General features: G+C 51.8%; 8 protein-coding genes across 8 annotated transcripts; 2 read left to right on the top strand and 6 right to left on the bottom strand.

Moving 5' to 3' along the window:
* Positions 1-895: 895 nt before the first annotated feature.
* Positions 896-1,758, bottom strand: GNI_005420 (proteasome subunit beta type; the record flags this gene model as incomplete). The annotated part of the gene is made up of 3 exons (XM_011130316.1): positions 896-1,333; positions 1,428-1,497; positions 1,616-1,758. 3 exons carry the CDS (start codon positions 1,756-1,758, stop codon positions 896-898), a joined length of 651 nt encoding a protein of 216 aa, XP_011128618.1.
* A 50-nt stretch (positions 1,759-1,808) lies between these two features.
* Positions 1,809-3,535, bottom strand: GNI_005410 (endomembrane protein 70; the record flags this gene model as incomplete). The annotated part of the gene is made up of 3 exons (XM_011130315.1): positions 1,809-1,906; positions 2,048-2,509; positions 2,650-3,535. The coding sequence occupies 3 exons, from the start codon at positions 3,533-3,535 to the stop codon at positions 1,809-1,811; spliced, it is 1,446 nt and encodes a 481-aa protein (XP_011128617.1).
* Positions 3,536-3,723: 188 nt separating this feature from the next.
* On the bottom strand, positions 3,724-4,881 carry GNI_005400 (tRNA pseudouridine synthase; the record flags this gene model as incomplete). Its single annotated transcript, XM_011130314.1, has 2 exons — positions 3,724-4,758; positions 4,795-4,881. The coding sequence occupies 2 exons, from the start codon at positions 4,879-4,881 to the stop codon at positions 3,724-3,726; spliced, it is 1,122 nt and encodes a 373-aa protein (XP_011128616.1).
* Positions 4,882-5,550: 669 nt separating this feature from the next.
* Positions 5,551-6,636, top strand: GNI_005390 (hypothetical protein; the record flags this gene model as incomplete). The annotated part of the gene is made up of 1 exon (XM_011130313.1): positions 5,551-6,636. The coding sequence occupies one exon, from the start codon at positions 5,551-5,553 to the stop codon at positions 6,634-6,636; it is 1,086 nt and encodes a 361-aa protein (XP_011128615.1).
* A 466-nt stretch (positions 6,637-7,102) lies between these two features.
* Positions 7,103-8,083, bottom strand: GNI_005380 (SkiP/SNW domain protein; the record flags this gene model as incomplete). The annotated part of the gene is made up of 1 exon (XM_011130312.1): positions 7,103-8,083. The coding sequence occupies one exon, from the start codon at positions 8,081-8,083 to the stop codon at positions 7,103-7,105; it is 981 nt and encodes a 326-aa protein (XP_011128614.1).
* A 109-nt stretch (positions 8,084-8,192) lies between these two features.
* GNI_005370 (DNA primase large subunit) lies at positions 8,193-10,220 on the bottom strand (the record flags this gene model as incomplete). Its single annotated transcript, XM_011130311.1, has 3 exons — positions 8,193-8,544; positions 8,625-9,079; positions 9,273-10,220. The coding sequence occupies 3 exons, from the start codon at positions 10,218-10,220 to the stop codon at positions 8,193-8,195; spliced, it is 1,755 nt and encodes a 584-aa protein (XP_011128613.1).
* Positions 10,221-10,339: 119 nt separating this feature from the next.
* GNI_005360 (african swine fever virus J13L) lies at positions 10,340-17,234 on the top strand (the record flags this gene model as incomplete). The annotated part of the gene is made up of 2 exons (XM_011130310.1): positions 10,340-14,709; positions 14,777-17,234. 2 exons carry the CDS (start codon positions 10,340-10,342, stop codon positions 17,232-17,234), a joined length of 6,828 nt encoding a protein of 2,275 aa, XP_011128612.1.
* Positions 17,235-17,397: 163 nt separating this feature from the next.
* Positions 17,398-18,324, bottom strand: GNI_005350 (putative transcription factor TFIID, protein TBP; the record flags this gene model as incomplete). Its single annotated transcript, XM_011130309.1, has 3 exons — positions 17,398-17,464; positions 17,575-18,191; positions 18,226-18,324. The coding sequence occupies 3 exons, from the start codon at positions 18,322-18,324 to the stop codon at positions 17,398-17,400; spliced, it is 783 nt and encodes a 260-aa protein (XP_011128611.1).
* Between the last annotated feature and the right edge of the window lie 75 nt (positions 18,325-18,399).

Below are 18,399 nucleotides of genomic sequence, written 5' to 3'. Positions count from 1 at the left end.
GGCCTACTGGGGGGTCGCCTCCCCGCTTTGATCCGTTTTTTCCGTAGTGGGTGCGTTATCCGTAGGAAGCGGCGACGAATTCGATTTTGAAAATGACTGTGATACTGAGATGGATTTACTAGAGGCGACGAATAAACGCGACTTGATTGTTATCGGAACAGAGGAAACTCGATACAGTCATCGAACTATCGGACATTAAGAGGCACTTTTTGGTCCGGCACTGTTAGCTATGAAACACGCTCAAGACGTGCTGGGGAGGACGCAGCATTAGCTCCGCCACGGCGCATGTCTAATATATTCGCGTGACATACTTTGTTCTGTGCCAGAATGCTTTGTTGTGTGCCAGACACACTTTGTTCTGTGCCAGTTCTGTGTGGCGCAGCCGTGTGTGGCGCAGTGGTGTGCGAAGATGGCACAGCGTGTGGCGCGTGCAGAGCGCCGTGGGACATGTTGTCCTGATGGAACCGGTGGAGAGACCCGTCCTCAAGGCGGAAGCTTTCTCTCGTTTCGTGGACAGGTTTCAAAAACAACCATCGTCAGGTTTCTATGCGGCTGAATTTTGCGGTGGGCTCCTTCCATGTTCAGTCACGTGCTAGGTTGCTGCAGTCGCCTTAAATTTTGGCTGCAGGCACTCGAACCGGTGTCGGCGGTCCGATGTGTGTTGACACGCTCGACAGGTGTTGACGCGTGTGTACTTCCGTCTTAACACATGTGTCTGCCTCAACGTCAACACGTGTGTCCGTACGTCCCAGCATTCGCGTGTGTCGGACTCCAGACACAAGAGACGGGCACACACGTGAGAGACGGGCACACACGTGTGCCTCTGTCTTGTAACCTCGGTTTTGGCTATGCTCAGGCCAGGCAAGGCGCGTGTGAACCGGTGCGTAGTCCAGCGCTAGTCCTTCCTTAGGGTGTACTTGGTGAGTTGGACGCCCCCGTCGGCGGTAATGACCCAGGCTTCGGCACCGTCGCCAGTCTCGATGTTTCTTTCGGCGGCTGCGGTGAGAGCGTCAACACCGAGCTTGACGGCCTCTTCCGGTGGGCAGGTTTCCTTGAGCTCGTAGACATAGCCAGCCTTCTTAAGACCAATGTCGAGTACGGGCAGCAGCATGGCTCCGGCAGCGCCGATCGCGCCATACTTCATGAACTCCGTATTGCCCACAGCGTCGTACGAATAGACACCTCCCTCACCCGTTGAGTTCAATCCCGCCAAAATGTTGAACGCATAATAAGGGAAGAAACGCCGGGAGTATAATTCCACACTTAAACGCTGAGCCAAGGCCTCTAATGAAGGCTTCTCTCGGTGCTCAAACTCATACTGTGTAACTTCCAACTAAGCAAGCAACCGTTACAGTGTGTTCAATTGACCAACGTGTCAATCCACCGAATGTGCCACCCGCCGCCGACCCATCCAGTGCTTTTCTTACAGCCATTTTCTTCTGCAGTGCATCTATGTCTGCTCTCTGACCGCAGGATACAAGACAAACTTTATCAGTCCTACAAAACGCACGAACGCGTCAGACAGAAAGGAATAAGACCTCGGGTCCAAAGACTTTGGGTCCAAAGACTTTGGGTCCAAAGGAGTAGGACTGGTCCATAAGGTGCGGTAAGTTACAGCTTTACGACTTTTGTTTTGTTCCGGCTGAGAATGGCAATATCCCTGCAACATCTTGTGTCCGCCACAATCGTTGCATAGTCCTTCCCAGCGATGGCCAAAGCACTGCCACCATTATCTTGATAAGGACTCCAGCGAGACATTTTACTTTTATTTGGCAGACAAAAATCACGGGGGGTGGGACGTGAATTAATTACTCGCTGAGGTCAGTTTCCAAAAAGCTAGTGTAGACCTCGCCGGTGTAATAGGATACGGCTGAGGCAGATGCCCCAACAAACAGAGAAAGCACAACTAAACGTTAAAAAGTTAACAACCACACGTCAACCAACACGTGATCGTGAAAGGGAACTTTTAGTGTCGGGAAGGAAATCTCCAGGGTCAGGAAACAGGGGGTGAGAGGGGGGGGGGAGGTGTGTTTACGACTGATCAAACTGTATTCTATGAAATTTGTAAGGGTCAGCTCAATAGAGAAGATATTCCAGCATAGGGTGTACAACATAACAGCTACCGCTGTTCCGGCTCCCAAGTACACGGGTACACTGGTCCATTCCGGGTTTTTGAATTGAAGGTAGATCTGGATGCACGCGATTGAAACACAAGCTGTTACACCAATACAGGCTATTAGCGAAAGGAACACTACGACAGGATTCGGAGCTTCTGTTCTATATCCGAATGCTGTGTCGTAGAACTCTCTAAGAAGAGGCAAGCTTGCTCCGAAAGTAAACACGCCAGCGAGACCAACAAACGCCGTCCGAATGCTCTGTGGTGCCAGGTTGTCCACAGTCACGTGCAAAATAGGCTCCTTAAAGTCACGTGTACGAGAAAATTGTTGACTCAAAAGCGCGCCTAGGTAATGACAGGGCACCAGCAAGAGTCCAATGTATAACACAGTCTCTACGATGGGAAAGATAGTCTGGATTATGTTTGCGCACACGTGTGTTTAATTGCGCGAGCGAGCGCATCCGAACACGGGAGGGGGGGTTCCTTGTTCGGGGGGTGGTGGGGAGATGTGTGGTAGCAAGGCGGAGACGTACTGAGGAGGAGTCTGAGGTTGGATATGTTTCTGCTGCTTTGTATGGCCCCATAGATGTCATTGAGTTGCCAGATGGCGACGACACAGACTAGAGGCACGGCCAAGAGCGCTGCAAACACGACGGCGGAGACTCGCTGGGTAATCCGGTAGAGTCTGAAAAGACGGAAGACAGAAAAGCCATTGGTTACTTGGGCAATGGTGAATGCCCAGAGCCAGGCGTATACCCCGAAGGGTTGTGCCCCGAACAGGAGCAGGTTGAGTTGTCCGAGGAGGCAAACGATTGCGAAGGCCAAAATGAGCTGAGTGCCGGTTCCCACGAGTACTGCCAAAACTTCTTGACGTTTGAGGCCTTGCCTAGGATCAAAATGCTTCATCGGATTACGCAAGAGTTCGGCGCGCAAAGCAGTGGCCAAGGCTGCTAGGAGTGCTAGGACGCAGAAGGAGTTGTAAAGTAGTATGAGGTTCCGTGAGTTGGTGGGCCACTCCTGGTAGGGGTAGTGAATGACGTCGTAGGTCATGCGGAACTCGCTATCTTCTTTAAGAGGGACTAGAACGGAAGGTACGACGGCGATCTTTTTGACATATCTGGGTTGCTCCCGCAAAGCCCCTGTCCGATGTTCTTCATCTCCGTGCTCTGCGGCCTCTTTCAGATCCTGCGTCTTGAGCCGTTCGTCCACGAACACGTGGAAGGTCTTATGGCCGTAGAGCATGGTCTCGTTACCGCCCAAAGGCACTCGAACTTCTTCGCCGCCAGGCATCACGTACGAGTACCAAAACGAGTCGTGTACCAACGCCTTAAGCACGGCAATTTCTCTGCGCTTGAACCTGGCCGTACACAATTCTGTGACGCCCTTATCCGCTCCCAGATCCACTGCAAGAGGAGCCATTACTGCTCCACCGGACCACCACTGTTGCAAAAGTCCGATGTTTCCCGCACTAGAAGAGGAGGTCATTTCGCACAGAGGAATGTCCTCGTAACGGAAGGTCGTACGCGGGGACCTAAGGGCGGCCGACCTCCATCCAGCAAGGGCGTCAGAAAGGGTAACCAGGCTCCAAAGAGCTAGGCGCGTCATTTTCAAAAAAAGTCCGGCGCATCTTCCTTGAAGAATGATAAGGAGTCATTGTCCGCGCTAGCGAGCGATTTCAATACACACTTGCGAATCTCTAACTGAAAAAGTTGCCACTCGAACGTCGGGATCCCAGGGCATCTACTTCCAACCGGGGTCAATGGAATCGGCTGGGGCAAAGCAGTAGACACGTTGCTGTTCCCGGAGAGTGGGTCGCCGCCGCAAAGAGGCTCCATCGAAACATTCTCATCGCACGCGTGTGCTTTTGCAGGAACTTGCGTGGCTGAACCTTGCGCGGTAGGCATTTGGCTGATGTTGGGATTTATGTCTTCGAAAGCGCAATCCCAAAGTACTAATCCGTCGGGTGGAGCCATGGTATAAGGGGGTTTGGTCTGTTTAATATAGAGCCAATCGTTAACGACAGAGACGGGATGTACACCGTTGCCGATGTCCATAAGACAGCCAACTATGCACCGGACCTGGTGCCATAGGAATGCTGGTCCAGTGACGAGTACGACACCCACTTTTGGATTGACTTTTTTGACTCGGCAATGGAAGATTCGACGTCTTGTGGTTTTCTGGTTATCTGGGTCCTGTTTACAGAAGTTCTTGAAATCATGGTCGCCTACGAAGCACTGTGCAGCGGTGTCCATCTTCACCAGATCGAGTCCGGTATCCGCGAAATAATACTTATACATGCGATATAAACAATGGAAACGGGCATCAAACCAGACTGGACATCGCCTCACCCATACGACACGAATGCTATCGGGTAACATACCATTCATTATCAGTGCGTAGTTGTACTCCTCCCCTTCCGGATTGAGTCGCAATCGGATACTGATATAATTCGCACGCGCGTGCACACCTCGGTCTGTACGTCCACAACGTGAACACAACGACTCTGCCAATGATTTTATCATGTTCGCCTTACGCAACACATTCTCCAATTCACCCTCCACCGTCGACAACACTCGCTCCACACCTGGAGGAGCATTCTTGAAGTACGAAGCCGAACTTTCTTCATTCTGCTTAGCTAACCCCTGCAACAAACCATCATGACCATCAAGTCAACTTACGAAGAAACTCGATCCGTCATACGTAAACCGTATCAGAAAGGATCCCATTAGGGAACAGTCGAAGGTACGACGACGCTTCGAATGCATCCAATATATACTCTCTAAATTCCCACTTCGCGGCGGGTCTACCGTGAATGAGTTTACCGCCGTGTTCGAGCATGCCAGCTAGCTTCACACTGTGCTGAGATGTTTACCTCTGCACGAGTTTGGTCGGTACACACGCACGCACCCACGATGCAGTGATAAGCTACGATGCGGACGCCCTATATTCAACCAGACGTGCTCACCAAGATGATGGTGTTCATGCAGCGCTGCCCAGGCGTTGGCTCGTCCTGAACTGAACGAACGAACGAACGAACCCGGCTTTTCTCTCCTTTTTGCCCCACATTCTTGCCACCCTCCCCCTCCCTGATATACGGTCAGATCACATGAAGCTGGGCGAGCTCATGTTATTCATAACAAGTCCTATTCCGGTTTTAACATGCTCGGCACAGGGCCAGCTTCCGGTCCAGTCCAACCTGGTAAGGAAAATAGTACGGCGTCAAGGTCGAAATCCTGATTTTGTTTTTACCTCTCATGTGTCCTGCCGGTGGTGGTAACAGCATTCGCAGGAGGCTCTCATGCAGACAGGGCGACGAATGTCAAGATGACGAGGACAGTGGTCCAAGACTCCCTATCGGCTAACAACTCGGCCGATCTGCTGTAGGACAGATCGCCGGTGTGGCAATTTAATGCACTCCGCTGGCCCAAAATAAAATGAGGCGGCGGCTTCCGAGTCTCTCCGATCCTCCAAGTCCCTCCGGTAGTCCAAGTCTCTGCAGTTCCCCAAGTCCTGCCCGTGCCGTTAGCCCATCGCGTGATTCCTCCATCCGTGATTACATTAGACGCGATGACACTGGACGTGATTACTACCACCGCGACCGTCAGTGCACAAGACGTGACTCTGCCGAAATCTACGACAGCTCTGAACGGGGCGGATACCAGCGAAGAAGCTCGCGGTACGAACCAGCTAGACGACGGCAGGAGAGACGACCGGCAAAGGGACCGCTTGCCCGAAGGGAGCACAGCCCTGGCTGGCCTCCTCGAAACCAAGACCCCAGGCTGCCTGGAAGCCCGTGTCTGCCAAGTTCCGAAATCACAACGACACATAGATCTGTTTTAAGTCGTAAGGACAGCGATGAGGAAGCTCACGAGGATGGCCGGTACAGAGATGACCGGTATGCGGGTGACCGGCACAAACCCTTTAGGGACAAACCCCTCAGGGACAAACATTCTATGGACGAACCGTCTACTCTCAAGTCCAGGTTTGGAGTTGAGAGGTTTCGAGACGAGCATGGGCGGTTCCCAGACGACAGTGACCGGCGCAAAGCTGAGCGGCCGAAGTACGATCCCGGGTCTCGGAAGGACCCCGGATCTAGGGAGGACCCCGGATCTAGGGAGGACCCCGGATCTAGGGAGGACCCCGGATCTAGGGAGGGCGGAGTTCAGGCGGATTTGGAGTTGTTGGAGAGGTTGGAGCGTCAGCGGAAGCGGGAAGTTATTCGCGAGGCGAGATTGGAGCGTGCCCGATTGAAGCATCGAAGACCTCGGACAACGGGTCGTGATATAAGCGAAAAAATTGCACTGGGTCAAGCAGCACCAACGCATCAGGAAACGTTATTTGACGCGAGATTATATAACCGGGATGACTACACGGGTCCGCAGGTCCTCGACCCTGAAGAGTCCGAGTACCGAATATACGATACTACTCTTTTCAATCCTCATAAAGGTAGTGGTCTATATCATTATGACGCTGAACGAATCAAGCAGAACGTTCCGGACTACGAACCCCCTGCACAGTAACAAGGCAAGGCGCCTTTAATCATTGCCTTTAATCATTGCAATTAACCGTACATACAGCAAATGACCCAGTAAATGCCGCGAGTTTCGGTCAGTACGCACGCACGTAGGTCAGTACGCACGCACGTACGTCAGTACGTACGCACGTACGTCAGTACGTACGCACGTACGTCAGTACGTACGCACGTACGTCAGTACGTACGCACGTAGGTCAGTACGTACGCACGTACGTCAGTACGTACGCACGTACGTCAGTACGTACGCACGTAGGTCAGTACGTACGCACGTAAGTCAGTACGTACGCACGTAAGTCAGTACGTACGCACGTACGTCGGCCATGTGCGGTTGCCATCCTCGGGGTGTATTGGGCCCGTGGTCAGTCAGTCATTGATAGATAAATCCGTCCGTAGACAGACGGATAATAACCAGCATCGGGATCCCACCATCGGGATCCCACCATCGGGATCATTCATTGATGTCTAGTTGGTGAGTCCTTGACTTCTTGTTTGATTTCGTTGTCGTCGTCTCGTCGTTGTGCCGCTCGTGCGGCGAGTAGAAGATTTTTTTCTTGTCTCGCTTTGGCGGCTAAGTCTCTAAGTTTTTGTTCTCGTTCTTTTTCAGCTTCCTGAGCCTTCTGTTTTAATAAGTCCTGCTTAAGTTTAAGTTCCTCACGTGCGACTCTTTCTGCTACATAGAGTGCTTCACTGAATCCGGCAAATTTGGGATTGACTGTGACCTCTTGCATGTTACGACGGTCAGCTTGAATGCGCATTTCGAGTGGGAGTGTGTGTCCAGCAGGGTTAATCCAGTTACTAATGCTAGGTGGTATGTTCCAGCTTTCTCGTTCGGCAGGCGTTAATTTCTTGGGGGGTGGTCTGAGTAGAGGAGTAGGTTCTTCTAAATTGGGGGCAGGTGCTTTTCGTTTCTTGAACTTGGAGGGTTCCAATGGGTCTACAGCTTTTTCCACAATTCGGACTACCCGTTCCTTGATAGCTGGATTATATCCCGGTGCATTTGGATCAGGTATATAACGTACAAATTTATCTGATGCACGGGCACTCGCTTCCGCACGTGCCAACTGAGATTGGCCTGCACGCTTCCCCAAAATTGCCGCCAATGCTCGCTCGGTATCCTGCGCTAATGCTTCTGTCGCTTCGTCACTAGGCTTCTCCAATCCATCCGCCGGCATATACCGGGCTAAATGGTCTCCTGGCTTCACCGCATGCCCAAACTCGTTTATCTGATGACTCATTATACTCACCTTACGCTGCACAATCTCCGCCTCCGTCACACGCCGTCCAGCATCCTGAGGAAACTGAGCCAAATGCACCTCTGGGTATGCCCCACCGCCACCAAAGTCACTCTGCGTCTTCGGTACCCACCCTACCCGATACGGATACAATGGCACACCCGACACAACCACCGCCGATCGGCTGCTGTCTTCAGCCATACCCCGGCCACTTCCGATATAAAAAACAACAATCCAACGACCAACCAACCAACCAGCTGGCCGAGACCCTAATGGACACCCACCCAGTCCAGGATCAAAGATCCTTGGATCAAAGACCTTCGCTGGGAACAGAATTGACGTAAAAGTTCGTAGGATTGATGCCAATGTCGTCGTCTGGCCTGTCGGGGTGGGCGTAATTGAATAGTCGCCGACAGGCGAGTTGGGGTCCTTCCAATTGAAGTGTTTTCGAGACGTCCTCAATGTCCGTGGACTTCAAGCCATAACACGACACCAGCGCCTTGTTGAGCTGGTCCGCTGGGAGCTCTTTAAAGGGACAGCCGTGAGCGTCGCCTTGCTGAGGTCGCGGCATTTGGTTGCCCACGATGTAGCTGCAGCCGTAGCACGACTTGGCCTCCTTCTTGCCTTCTTGGCCGTAGATGTGGCGCAACGTGTATATGTGTCTGAAACGAGTGTCGGTGATTGTTTGGTGACTGGGTTGGTCAGAAAAGCCGGGGGCGGTGACAGAATGGAGTGTTATTACTCTTTGTCGAATTTGGAGGGGTCAGCCCAGAGGCGTTTGTGAAGAGTGGTCTGTTCTGGTAGGGACATGCCACAGTCGCGGAGGAAGGGCCACAGTTGCAGACGTCCGAAATGACGCAGGTGGCGATGTTGCTTCATGTGGAATAAGAGCCTGTTCATGCATGGTGGCAGGTACCGGACTGCCTCGCCAATCTTGGCGAGACTCAGTTTAAATCCCTCACCCGGACCGGCAGTGGTCATCTTCGAGGCGAACTCAGGCTCGTAGCTATCTAGCTTCTTCAGCACGTCCTTCAAAGAATCATCCAACGTTCCGATCAGCCGCAAACTCCGGGCACCACCAGCATCCAAACTCTTGTCTAACGCCACCTCGTGGTGACCGAAACGCTCAATCAACATGTGGTACACAGTCCAGGTCGGCAAAGTCAACTCTCCGTCTAAACAAATACCGCTATCCATCTATACACCTCATACACACTAGGCAGCACACACTAGGCAACTAGGTAGCACACACTAGGCAACTAGGTAGCGCACACTAGGCAACACACACCGAGCACACATTAGGCAGCCAAGACGCAAACACTGTGTTCTGACTCGTTAGTGGGTATGCTCTGCGTCTAAGAAATTCGTTATTATCCACGCAAATTCGCACCTTGACCGTTTTATTCCCTTCTAGGGTGTAAGGGGCTTCCAGGCCTTTGAGTAGTTCGGTCAAAGCGGTCGAGTTGCTTACATTATGTATCCACCAAAGACCCAGACGGATGGCGAAAAGTCGGGTTTCCTGTTTTCGCAGCCACTGCATTCTGGAAGGGTGATTCGAGAACCCGATTTTGAGCACGGCACTGGCCATAGACTCAATGTAGATTATCCGCGTCCAAGTCTCTTCCCGTTCCTTGTCTCCCTTTCGCTCGCTAAGCAACCCGGTCGAAGAATATTTGAGTTTAGCCAAACTCGGCCTGGTCAAGCTGGGTCTGGCTATGCCGGATCCGGAGTCCGAGTTAGTGATGAGCTCCGAGGCCGCCGGTGGAGGACCCTGCCTGGACAGCATTGAGCCCCTCTGACCAATGCTGCGACGTCGTTTTTTTCCGACAACAAGCTCGTCAACCTCCGTACTCTTCTTCGCCTCCTCCTCATCTATAGTCATCGTTTGGTCTGTTTGGTCCACGGCGCCAGTGTGGTCCACGGTGCCAGTGTCCCCTGCCTGGGCGGCGGTGCTGTCGCCGTTATTCGAGACCAAGCGATCCATCCCAGTGTCGCCCGTCTTGTCTAGTCGATAAAGAAGCGGGTAATCCTCGCCTTCCGTGTTCTCCTGGAAGTCTTGGTACACGGTGTTGAGCAGTGTGTGCACTATCACCGTCAAATCCGGAGGTTGCAGTACATCCTGGTTTATCAGTGCTGGGTTCACTATGTCTGGTTTGGAAAGTGTTCTAAAGAAATCGTCGATTCGGATCAAGACCAATAGACGTCGAAACACGTGTTTATAGAGCGCATTAGAACTAACTACGTGCGGCAACTTTGAACCGCATGATGGCAAACAGATAGGGACGTAATAATCGTGTTCTTGGTTCTTTAGACGAATGGCATGCCGAGATATATGCATATAAAAGAAAATCCCCGCCAGATGCTAAATGGTAATTTACCAAACACACGTGTGTGCGCGCGCATATAAGTAGCGTTTTTCCCGTAGTGACACTTAAATTCAAGCATGCGAGTATATCAATGAAATTGGGAGATGATCTTTCACGAGATACGTCATGTATAGTCTTCGCATTATTGAAGGAATTGAAAAGCGTCGCGCCGTCGGAAGTGCCCATTACGCCTCTCGCCAATTGGAGAGTACAATTAAGAGATTCTAAAGGGAACTATATCGGTCATTCGGCAGTCATCAACGATGGCGTATACTGGGTGGATTTTGTTAATGTCGAATATGCAGCCATCGTCGAAGGGAGCTTAAATGAACCAGGACCGATAGTAGATACCCAGGACACCTCTGCAGGCCCTCTAAAAGGGGGGAGCTCACCTGGTAGCACACCGTTGTCCTCGACCTCAAGACCAGGAGGAAGCGTTCCGAAGAGCATTTTAGTAGAAGGTACGGGGAATTTGCCAATAGCCGATCCCCCAGCCCATGTCGATGGAGGCCCTGTGGGCTCCATAAACAAGATGGTTATTGGCCACTGTGAGGCGTATCCTGAGAATAGTGAGTCTATTTCATCGCCAATGTTTGATTCCCAAGAAGATGATTCAAGAAAGGTGCAGAATTGGCAAAACCTGCCCAGCGCCAAATCACAACTAGTTGATTTACGGGCTGGGGAAGATCCTACAATCGGCCACTCCAAACCGGTTTCCTCCAAGCCGATTGCCGCCCCTGAACAAAAAGCTACTCCTACAAAAATTGACAACTTCCGGACTGGAGGCAACACCACCCGAAACAATGACACGCTGGAAACAATGATCAAAAGCGAATCTGCAGGGGATGGCCCTAGCGAAAGCGAATCTGGGGGGGGTGGCCCTAGAGCTCTTATTGGCGTGCAGCCGACAGAAAACCTCACCTCGGTCGTTGATGGTTTGCACGGTACGTCAGTCATTGACGGTTTGCTGGCGAGAGCCGTGGATACGGATGGTGTGACCGCCGGAAAGGTTGAGGCCGTTCCGGCTGCAAAGGTTGCGGCCACTCCGACTGCAAACGGCGGGACAACTCCGACTGCGAAGGTCGCTCGCACCCCGGCTGGGAAGACTGCAACCGGCGGGGGCGATTCCTTGGCGACAAAACCGGCTGAAGCCGCCAATCGAAGCGCTTCGAAAGTTGGACCGCATATTGGCCCAACGTCTATAAAGATGGTCGTCCCTGCGGTCAACACGACAGTCAAGACGGCAACCAAGACGACGGGCAAGACCACAACCTCTGGTGTGCCTGGCAGTCCAAAAAGGGCTGCAGCTCTTTCCCCGCAGGACCCGAAACGAACAGGGAAGAAAAAGGGTGCCAAGAAAGCCCGCTACCTAGTCTCGGACACGGAAGATGATAGCGAATCACACAGCAGTGGCAACACTCCGAAAGAAAAGACTAGTCGTCAATCAGGTCCTCATAAATCCAACTTGTCCGAATCTAAACCTCCTACGGACAGACCTCTAACAGACAGACCTCTAACAGACAGACCTCTAACAGACAGACCTCTAACAGACAGACCTCTAACGTGTAAGGGGGGTGGACTCGCCCCGACGGGCGGGCGACCCCCGACGGGCGGGCGACCCCCTACGGTTGGGCAACGCCCAACGGGTGGACTACTCCCGACGGGACCTACTTCGGGTGTGCAAGGTGCTTCGGGTGAGGCGGTGAGCCAACCGGTGAGACCAAAGCAGTCGACATCGTCGAGTCACGCGTCGCCGGTGGATGCCACGGTGGGTGGGCCGGTGACTGCCACAAGTCCAACGCTAATCGAGTTAGTGACGATTAAGCCGGAGCCGCGGATTAGTCATTCCCCTCCGAATAACCTGGGGCCTGGTGCTCCGCTCAGCGGTAGTCTTACCCCGATCCAAACTAATACCCCGATCCAAACTAATACCCCGATCCAAAGTACTACTACGGTCCAAAGTACTACGCGAGTCGTTCGCGGCAGTCCGAGAGTTATAACGCCGAAGAGCCAAGCCATCGTGATTGATTTGGATGATGAGGACGACGCTGAGCCTGTGTTTGTGCGTCCGTTTGCATACCTGGTCCCGGAGGATGATCAGTCGATGTTTTGCCTAGGTGCGGATCCGCCGTTGGAGTTAAGGCGTTGTTCAAATATATCTTTAAGTTTGCGAAGTTTCTCGGAAGCGGACTTGCGTTTATTTCTACCTATGTCCGTGCTGCAACAGAGGCTGAACCGGTCGAATGTGGAGTCAGTGACGCTATTGATGAACCAATATGAAAGACAGGTGAGATCCCGAAGGAATGGTGGTGTTATGGAGGCAGCCTTTGCGCTATCGGGCGAACTTGGAGACAACGTGTACCGAGAGTACGCGGCTGCCATTGCCTCACTCTGGGTACAAGGTCACCGGAGACATCTCTGGGTCTGTAAGGCACCTGCCGATCGCGTGGCCGGGCTCCAATTCGCCTTCGAACAGCTCGAAGTAGACTTCGTCCCCGTCGCGCAAATCAGGAGCTATAATCAAGAGGAACTGGGCCAAGAGGGTGTCCTTGTTCTCTGCGACCGGGCGTTCTTCAGAGAGAACCCTACACCGGAATACCCTCTCCCCTTCCCCAATGAGACGGACATGGCTGACTCCGTAACTGGTGCGACAAAGGCTAGTGCGGCAAAGGCTAGTGCGGCAAAGGCTAGTGCGGCAAAGGCTAGTGCGTTAAAGGCTAATGCCGTAAAGGCTAATGCCGTAAATGCTAGAGCGGGAGGATACCGCCAACCTTTGTCTCAGGCCGAGCGTAAGTGCTTCTGTCTAGGTAGTTGTGCTTGTGGTTTGTTGCATTGGATGGCCTCTGGAAAGCTCAATCTCGAGCCAGTTAAGTCCCAGTCGTATATGTGGACCAAGTGGATGCAGGGTTATCGAAAAGGCTTTGCTGACATGGTTAGAGAATTTTGTGGACTGGTGATTGTTGACCATGAGTGCATCCGATTACTCGCTATCAGGCGGCGCATATCTTACTGGTATGACCGTTTACTTAGATTAAAATACAGCAGCTTTGTTATATACCATAATGTAAAGTTTGATGATAAGGAGTGCGCGTTGGGATTAATCCGATTGATTAACAAAAGTGTGTGTCAGTGTGCGAACGTGAATCCGAAGCATGAAATACAAGCTGATGGACTTCCGCCTTGTGCTATTGAGCAGAATGCTGCATTGGCAAAGGTGGATGTTGAATACTGGACCATCTACAAAGCTGATTTGTTGAATAAAGGACGGCTGCTGGAAAGAAAATTCACGCCAGATCCTGGCCGATTCGCAGTAACCCGAGTAAAAGTCGACCTGACGTGGCCGACCGATTATAACCGACCGACGGATTATAACCGACCGACGGAGCAAGCCGAAGCAGGAATCCGGGAGCAGGTGTTGAAAGTTATTGCGCTACTGCAAGAGTATACTAAGGGGTTCATACGAATGGCTGTGAAAGTGTCTGAGGAGAACGAGACAGTCCAGTCACTGATTGTCTGGATCTCACGAATTGTGAGGTGCTTGATAAACCTAATCAAGTACGACTACGTCGTCGATAATAGGAAACTACTATCCAACCCATCCCTCACTCTTATGCTGGAGGGGCCGATGACGTACGAGCTGCCTCTACTGAATATTCAGGGGTATATAGAGCAACAATTGTCTATGGCTAAGGAGGGTCGTACTGGACAATGGTTTGAAGCAAAAAAATTCTTTACTGACATCCAGATCGCGATGATCAAGTTTGTTCGCGGTAAAGTCTCTCAACTAATGGGAGTTGCCGCCGTACCTAGCACCAGCGGCGGTCGACTGCCGGACAATAATTGTGCCGAGGATAGCCCCCTAGACGGATCGCTGGATTCTCCCGATTCCTCGACTTTATCCGTGTTCTCCCATGCGGCAGAAAAAAAGGCCAAGGCTAGACGTCTGGTCCACGTAGTACCCGGCACCGGCCATGTTGTCGCTTCGTACCCCATGAATCCTCTTGATATAGCCAATAGAATTCAGGCATGCACACGCGTGTTTATTCTCGGATTTATCGAAGATTTCGATCGTCTGAAATGCGAAGTGGAGACGCTTCTAGCATTCCTACCGAGGGCAAAAATTCACTTTTTGATTACGGAGTCGATTTGGGATGTTGCCAATGTTACCCGCTTGCTAGAAGACTGGGAAATCATGGACCAAGTGGCCTTTCCGTCAAGTTGGGACGTTGCAGCCTGCGACAAGGGCGTGGGCAATGCGGCAAGCGCAATAAATCTTAGCACGCATTGTCTACGGACCTTCCACCCGTGCACCCAGCTCAGGCTTCTCGACGCAGTTATCTACATGTCCAGGTACTACGCTAACCTGAATTCGCCGGATTTCGACGTCATTCTCGAGGCGGTCAATATTTCACACATCAACAAGTTCACAGAGATCGACTATTTGCAAATGTTTGCGAGGAAGTAAGCATCATGCCCGACAGTCGCACAACGCCGGCCCTCTTCCCCAAATTCACTAGAATCTTTTCAGCTTGATGTTGACGGATGTCAGACACCAAAAAGTGATATGCGACAAGCTGCGGTCCATGCTGCAGATATATTTGCTCTCAGTAGAGAGCTCAGAGAAAGTGCTCGTGTCTCTCGCGGCTTTAATGAGCTGCGGTGTGTTGCCGAAGACTGTTCGACCGCTGGCAAAGTTGGACGTCAATTTCGCGTTAAATTTCACCTGTATGGAAACGTTGTTGAGTTGGTGCCGAAAACGATTTGGGGTCCTGAGACCGGAACCAGGATTCTACACGGGAGTTGACGGCGTGGTCTTTATTCTGCCGCTGGCCGCTGCGTGCTCCATTGCCAAAAAAACCAACGCGTACAACATGTCGCTCGGCCCGCCACACAATCCCGCAACGCCCGAACCGAAAACGACTACCGGGCACAAAAAGCTGCAGAGCAAAGAGGCAGGACGGAGTGCAGGTCGTATCGTGGTTCATTTGTCAGATGAGACCCGGAGACGAGTGATCACAAATGACCCAGTTGTCGCAGACGCGCGAGCAGTTACCGATGAGGGCACGGTCACCGTGGTAAGGCGGGACGTGACGACGAGCGCTGGAGAAATCGTGATGGCAGGAGACGAACGAAACGGCCAGGAGGCGACGTGGCGGTTCTCCCGCGAGCCTGATGCTTTGCGGGCCATGGCTGACCGTGTCCTGGTTTTCACACCGAGGGGCTGTGCCATTCAGGAATGTGTTTTGGAGGACGGTACTGTTCGGTTGCGGACAGGTACGATCCGTAAGATCAGCGACGACGAAGGGCGTGGCGTATGGTCGGCTGCCGCAACGTCTAGCCAGGGTCTAGTTAGTCACAAGAAGGTGAGTCTGCTTACGGAGGATATGATTCCGATATTGCGTCAGGGCATACAAGACCGTCGGTGGCCGATATATGATTGTCTGGATGCAGTGGCGCGTGACAAGGATAATACATATTCGGCTTTGGTACAAGTAATGAGTGTGAATTTAGGTCGAAGTTACGTAACAGGTGTTTTTCTCTTCGGTGAAATTGCCGATGGTTATTGTCGCCGTCTGATTGCATGGCCGAATAGCGCTGCTGAGGTGGTTCGTGAGTGGGTACGAGTGAGCAATGGGCACCGAGGACTGTTGCTTAATTATCACCTCGTGTTTTGCGCGGCTCTACCATCTTTCCTCACATTGGTGTTCAGTAAAATTGACCGCTGGTTTGACGGCTTTGTGCCCAACAACGAGATCGGCATCACCTCCAGCATCGTCAACTGTGCCGTGGAAGCCGTCATTGCCGATCTCACGCTGTCCGTGAAACGAGTGAATGTCAATGTCCACCAATCAATCGCCGCACATATTGTCGAGTTAGAACGCGTCTACGCAACTGCCAACCTGCAGACACACCTACAGGACATCCTCAACGCAAGCATGGTCAACACAAACCTGCTTGGGTCGGGTAGCTCGGATGTACTGATCTCGGGTCTGCTTGGCAAAATATGCAGGATACTATGCTGCAATTTAGACTCTCTTCAGAGATATGTGCTTGCCAGAATATACCGAGAGACGTCTGTTGGCGTGTCTAACGAAGAACTCCTCTCCTGGGCCGTCGTCTTTAATTGCGTGTACCCCACCCATCAAATACCCGTCTTGACCGCCGAGCTGCTCAACCACGTCTTACTGGACGCCGCAAACCAACGAGTTTTTGGTCTCAGCTACGACGAGAACAAACTCATGAGAAAGATTACTAACCTTGACAATAAAGTGCGGTTGGAAACACATAGGGTATGGAAACACATGCTAGGACACATCGCACAATCAGGTCAAACACGACACCCAGATCATACACGGCAACCAGAACAAGCAAGGAGAACAGAAGAACATGCACGACTGGAATCCAACATGAGGTGGGATGGGAATGGTCGCCGTCTGCATGGTCGCCGTCTGCAGCCGCCCGTCACTAATAATGTGGCATCGGTGGATGTCTGCCGCTCCAACTCAGAGTGGACACCAGAGCCACACTCACGTTGGAATGATAGGGACCCGCAGCCCTGGAACGAGCAGCCCTCTCCGATCGAGCCAAGAAAACGCCATCTATCCACGGATATCAAAAAACCCGCCGAGAATTATTGCGACCGCTTTGGTGGGAAGACGTTCGACGAGACGGGTTACTACAGAGCTTCAACAGATGAGACATATTCTGTTTCGTTGCAAACACGGGCTCGACGTCTTACAGAAAAGTGGACACGAGATGACGGCAGGGCACGAGATGACGGCAGGGCACGAGACGATAGTAGAGCAGACGGTCGTACTCACACCAAACGACGAACAAGTCTTGATCAGTATGTCACTAAGCGAAGAAGGTCTCTTGAGGACGCACATCGCTCTGTCCCTGAAGACCCTCCGAAAGTTCGGGTTCTGGCGGACGGCAGAGTCGCTTGCACCAAATCTCGTGCAATCCGGAAGAACAGCCCACGGTGAACATGACCTCGATTATACACCTCGATTGCACCGCGCAATGTCATGCCAGCTTCCATACAAGGATTTTGCTCGGCCACCACACACGATTTCGTCACCACACACGATTTCGTCACCACACACGATTTCGTCACCACACGCTCAGTCGAGCAGTCCAAGGCAGCTGTCAGTGGCTGCACGCATCTATGTAAGGCTTAAGTTCCTCCAACACAGCAACAATGGATTCGACGGATCTGAAATGCAATTTCTTCTCTTGGAGGAGGCGAAGCAGGTCAGACCCAAGTTCGATAGAGAACGGGCAGAGAATTGGGTACCAAGATCAAGCAGGAAGGTGTTTACGTACTTTCCTCCAACGAAATTGATTTTGCCATTAGTGAAAATGGAAGCAGTTATAGTCTCTACCTTTTTCTTTTTAGATCCTGTAATGATTCTTGCTGCCTCTCTTTTACGACGTAGTGTGTCTTCCGGCGCCTGGCTGTTCATCATGGGTTCCAGCTCTTGTTGTCGTTTTCTTTCTCGAACACGTTCTGGTACTGGGACACTAACTCTCAGTGCTGGGAACTTCGACGGCTCGTAGTCTGTAGTTCCCGGGGCTACTTGGTACATCTTGTTCAAGTCGATGCGCTTACAAATATCCACAACTCCCAAAAGGTTATGAATCTCGAATGACCGGAACTTTACTCGGATATTTAGTCCTTTTCGCAGTCTTCTTGCTACGCGCTTCATACATAATCCAGCCTCGCGTGGCATACAGCCGCCAGCGGATTGTATTCGGCCTCCGTCAAACAACGATATCGTGTACATGGCACCTGTTATTTGCCCGCGCACCTCTATACGGACCGCCGGGAATATCTCCGGGACATATGAAGCATTGATGAACAGCTTGACTGCTTCATCCAGATTGATTTTCTCGTCACTCTCCAGCACCGCCAAAGCCAACACGTTATGAATCCGCAAATCCTACGACCATTCCAATAGACTAAAAATTACTTACAGCGTCGATTCGGGTAGATAGCGACTTGTAGGTATCTATAGGAAATGCGGGTTCATCGTTCCATTCTATTGCTTCCCCAAAAAAACCCTCCTTGGACATTTTATCACAAGAAATTATCCGGTCCTCAGCATGACCTGGAACGAAATTTTGAGAGCGCACACACGTGTGCTATAG

The sequence above is a fragment of the Gregarina niphandrodes genome, assembly GCF_000223845.1.
Source record: "Gregarina niphandrodes unplaced genomic scaffold scaffold00001, whole genome shotgun sequence".
Taxonomy (NCBI): Eukaryota; Apicomplexa; class Conoidasida; order Eugregarinorida; family Gregarinidae; genus Gregarina; species Gregarina niphandrodes.
Note: the sequence above shows the minus strand (reverse complement) of the source record. Positions and strands in the feature narration are given on the sequence as shown.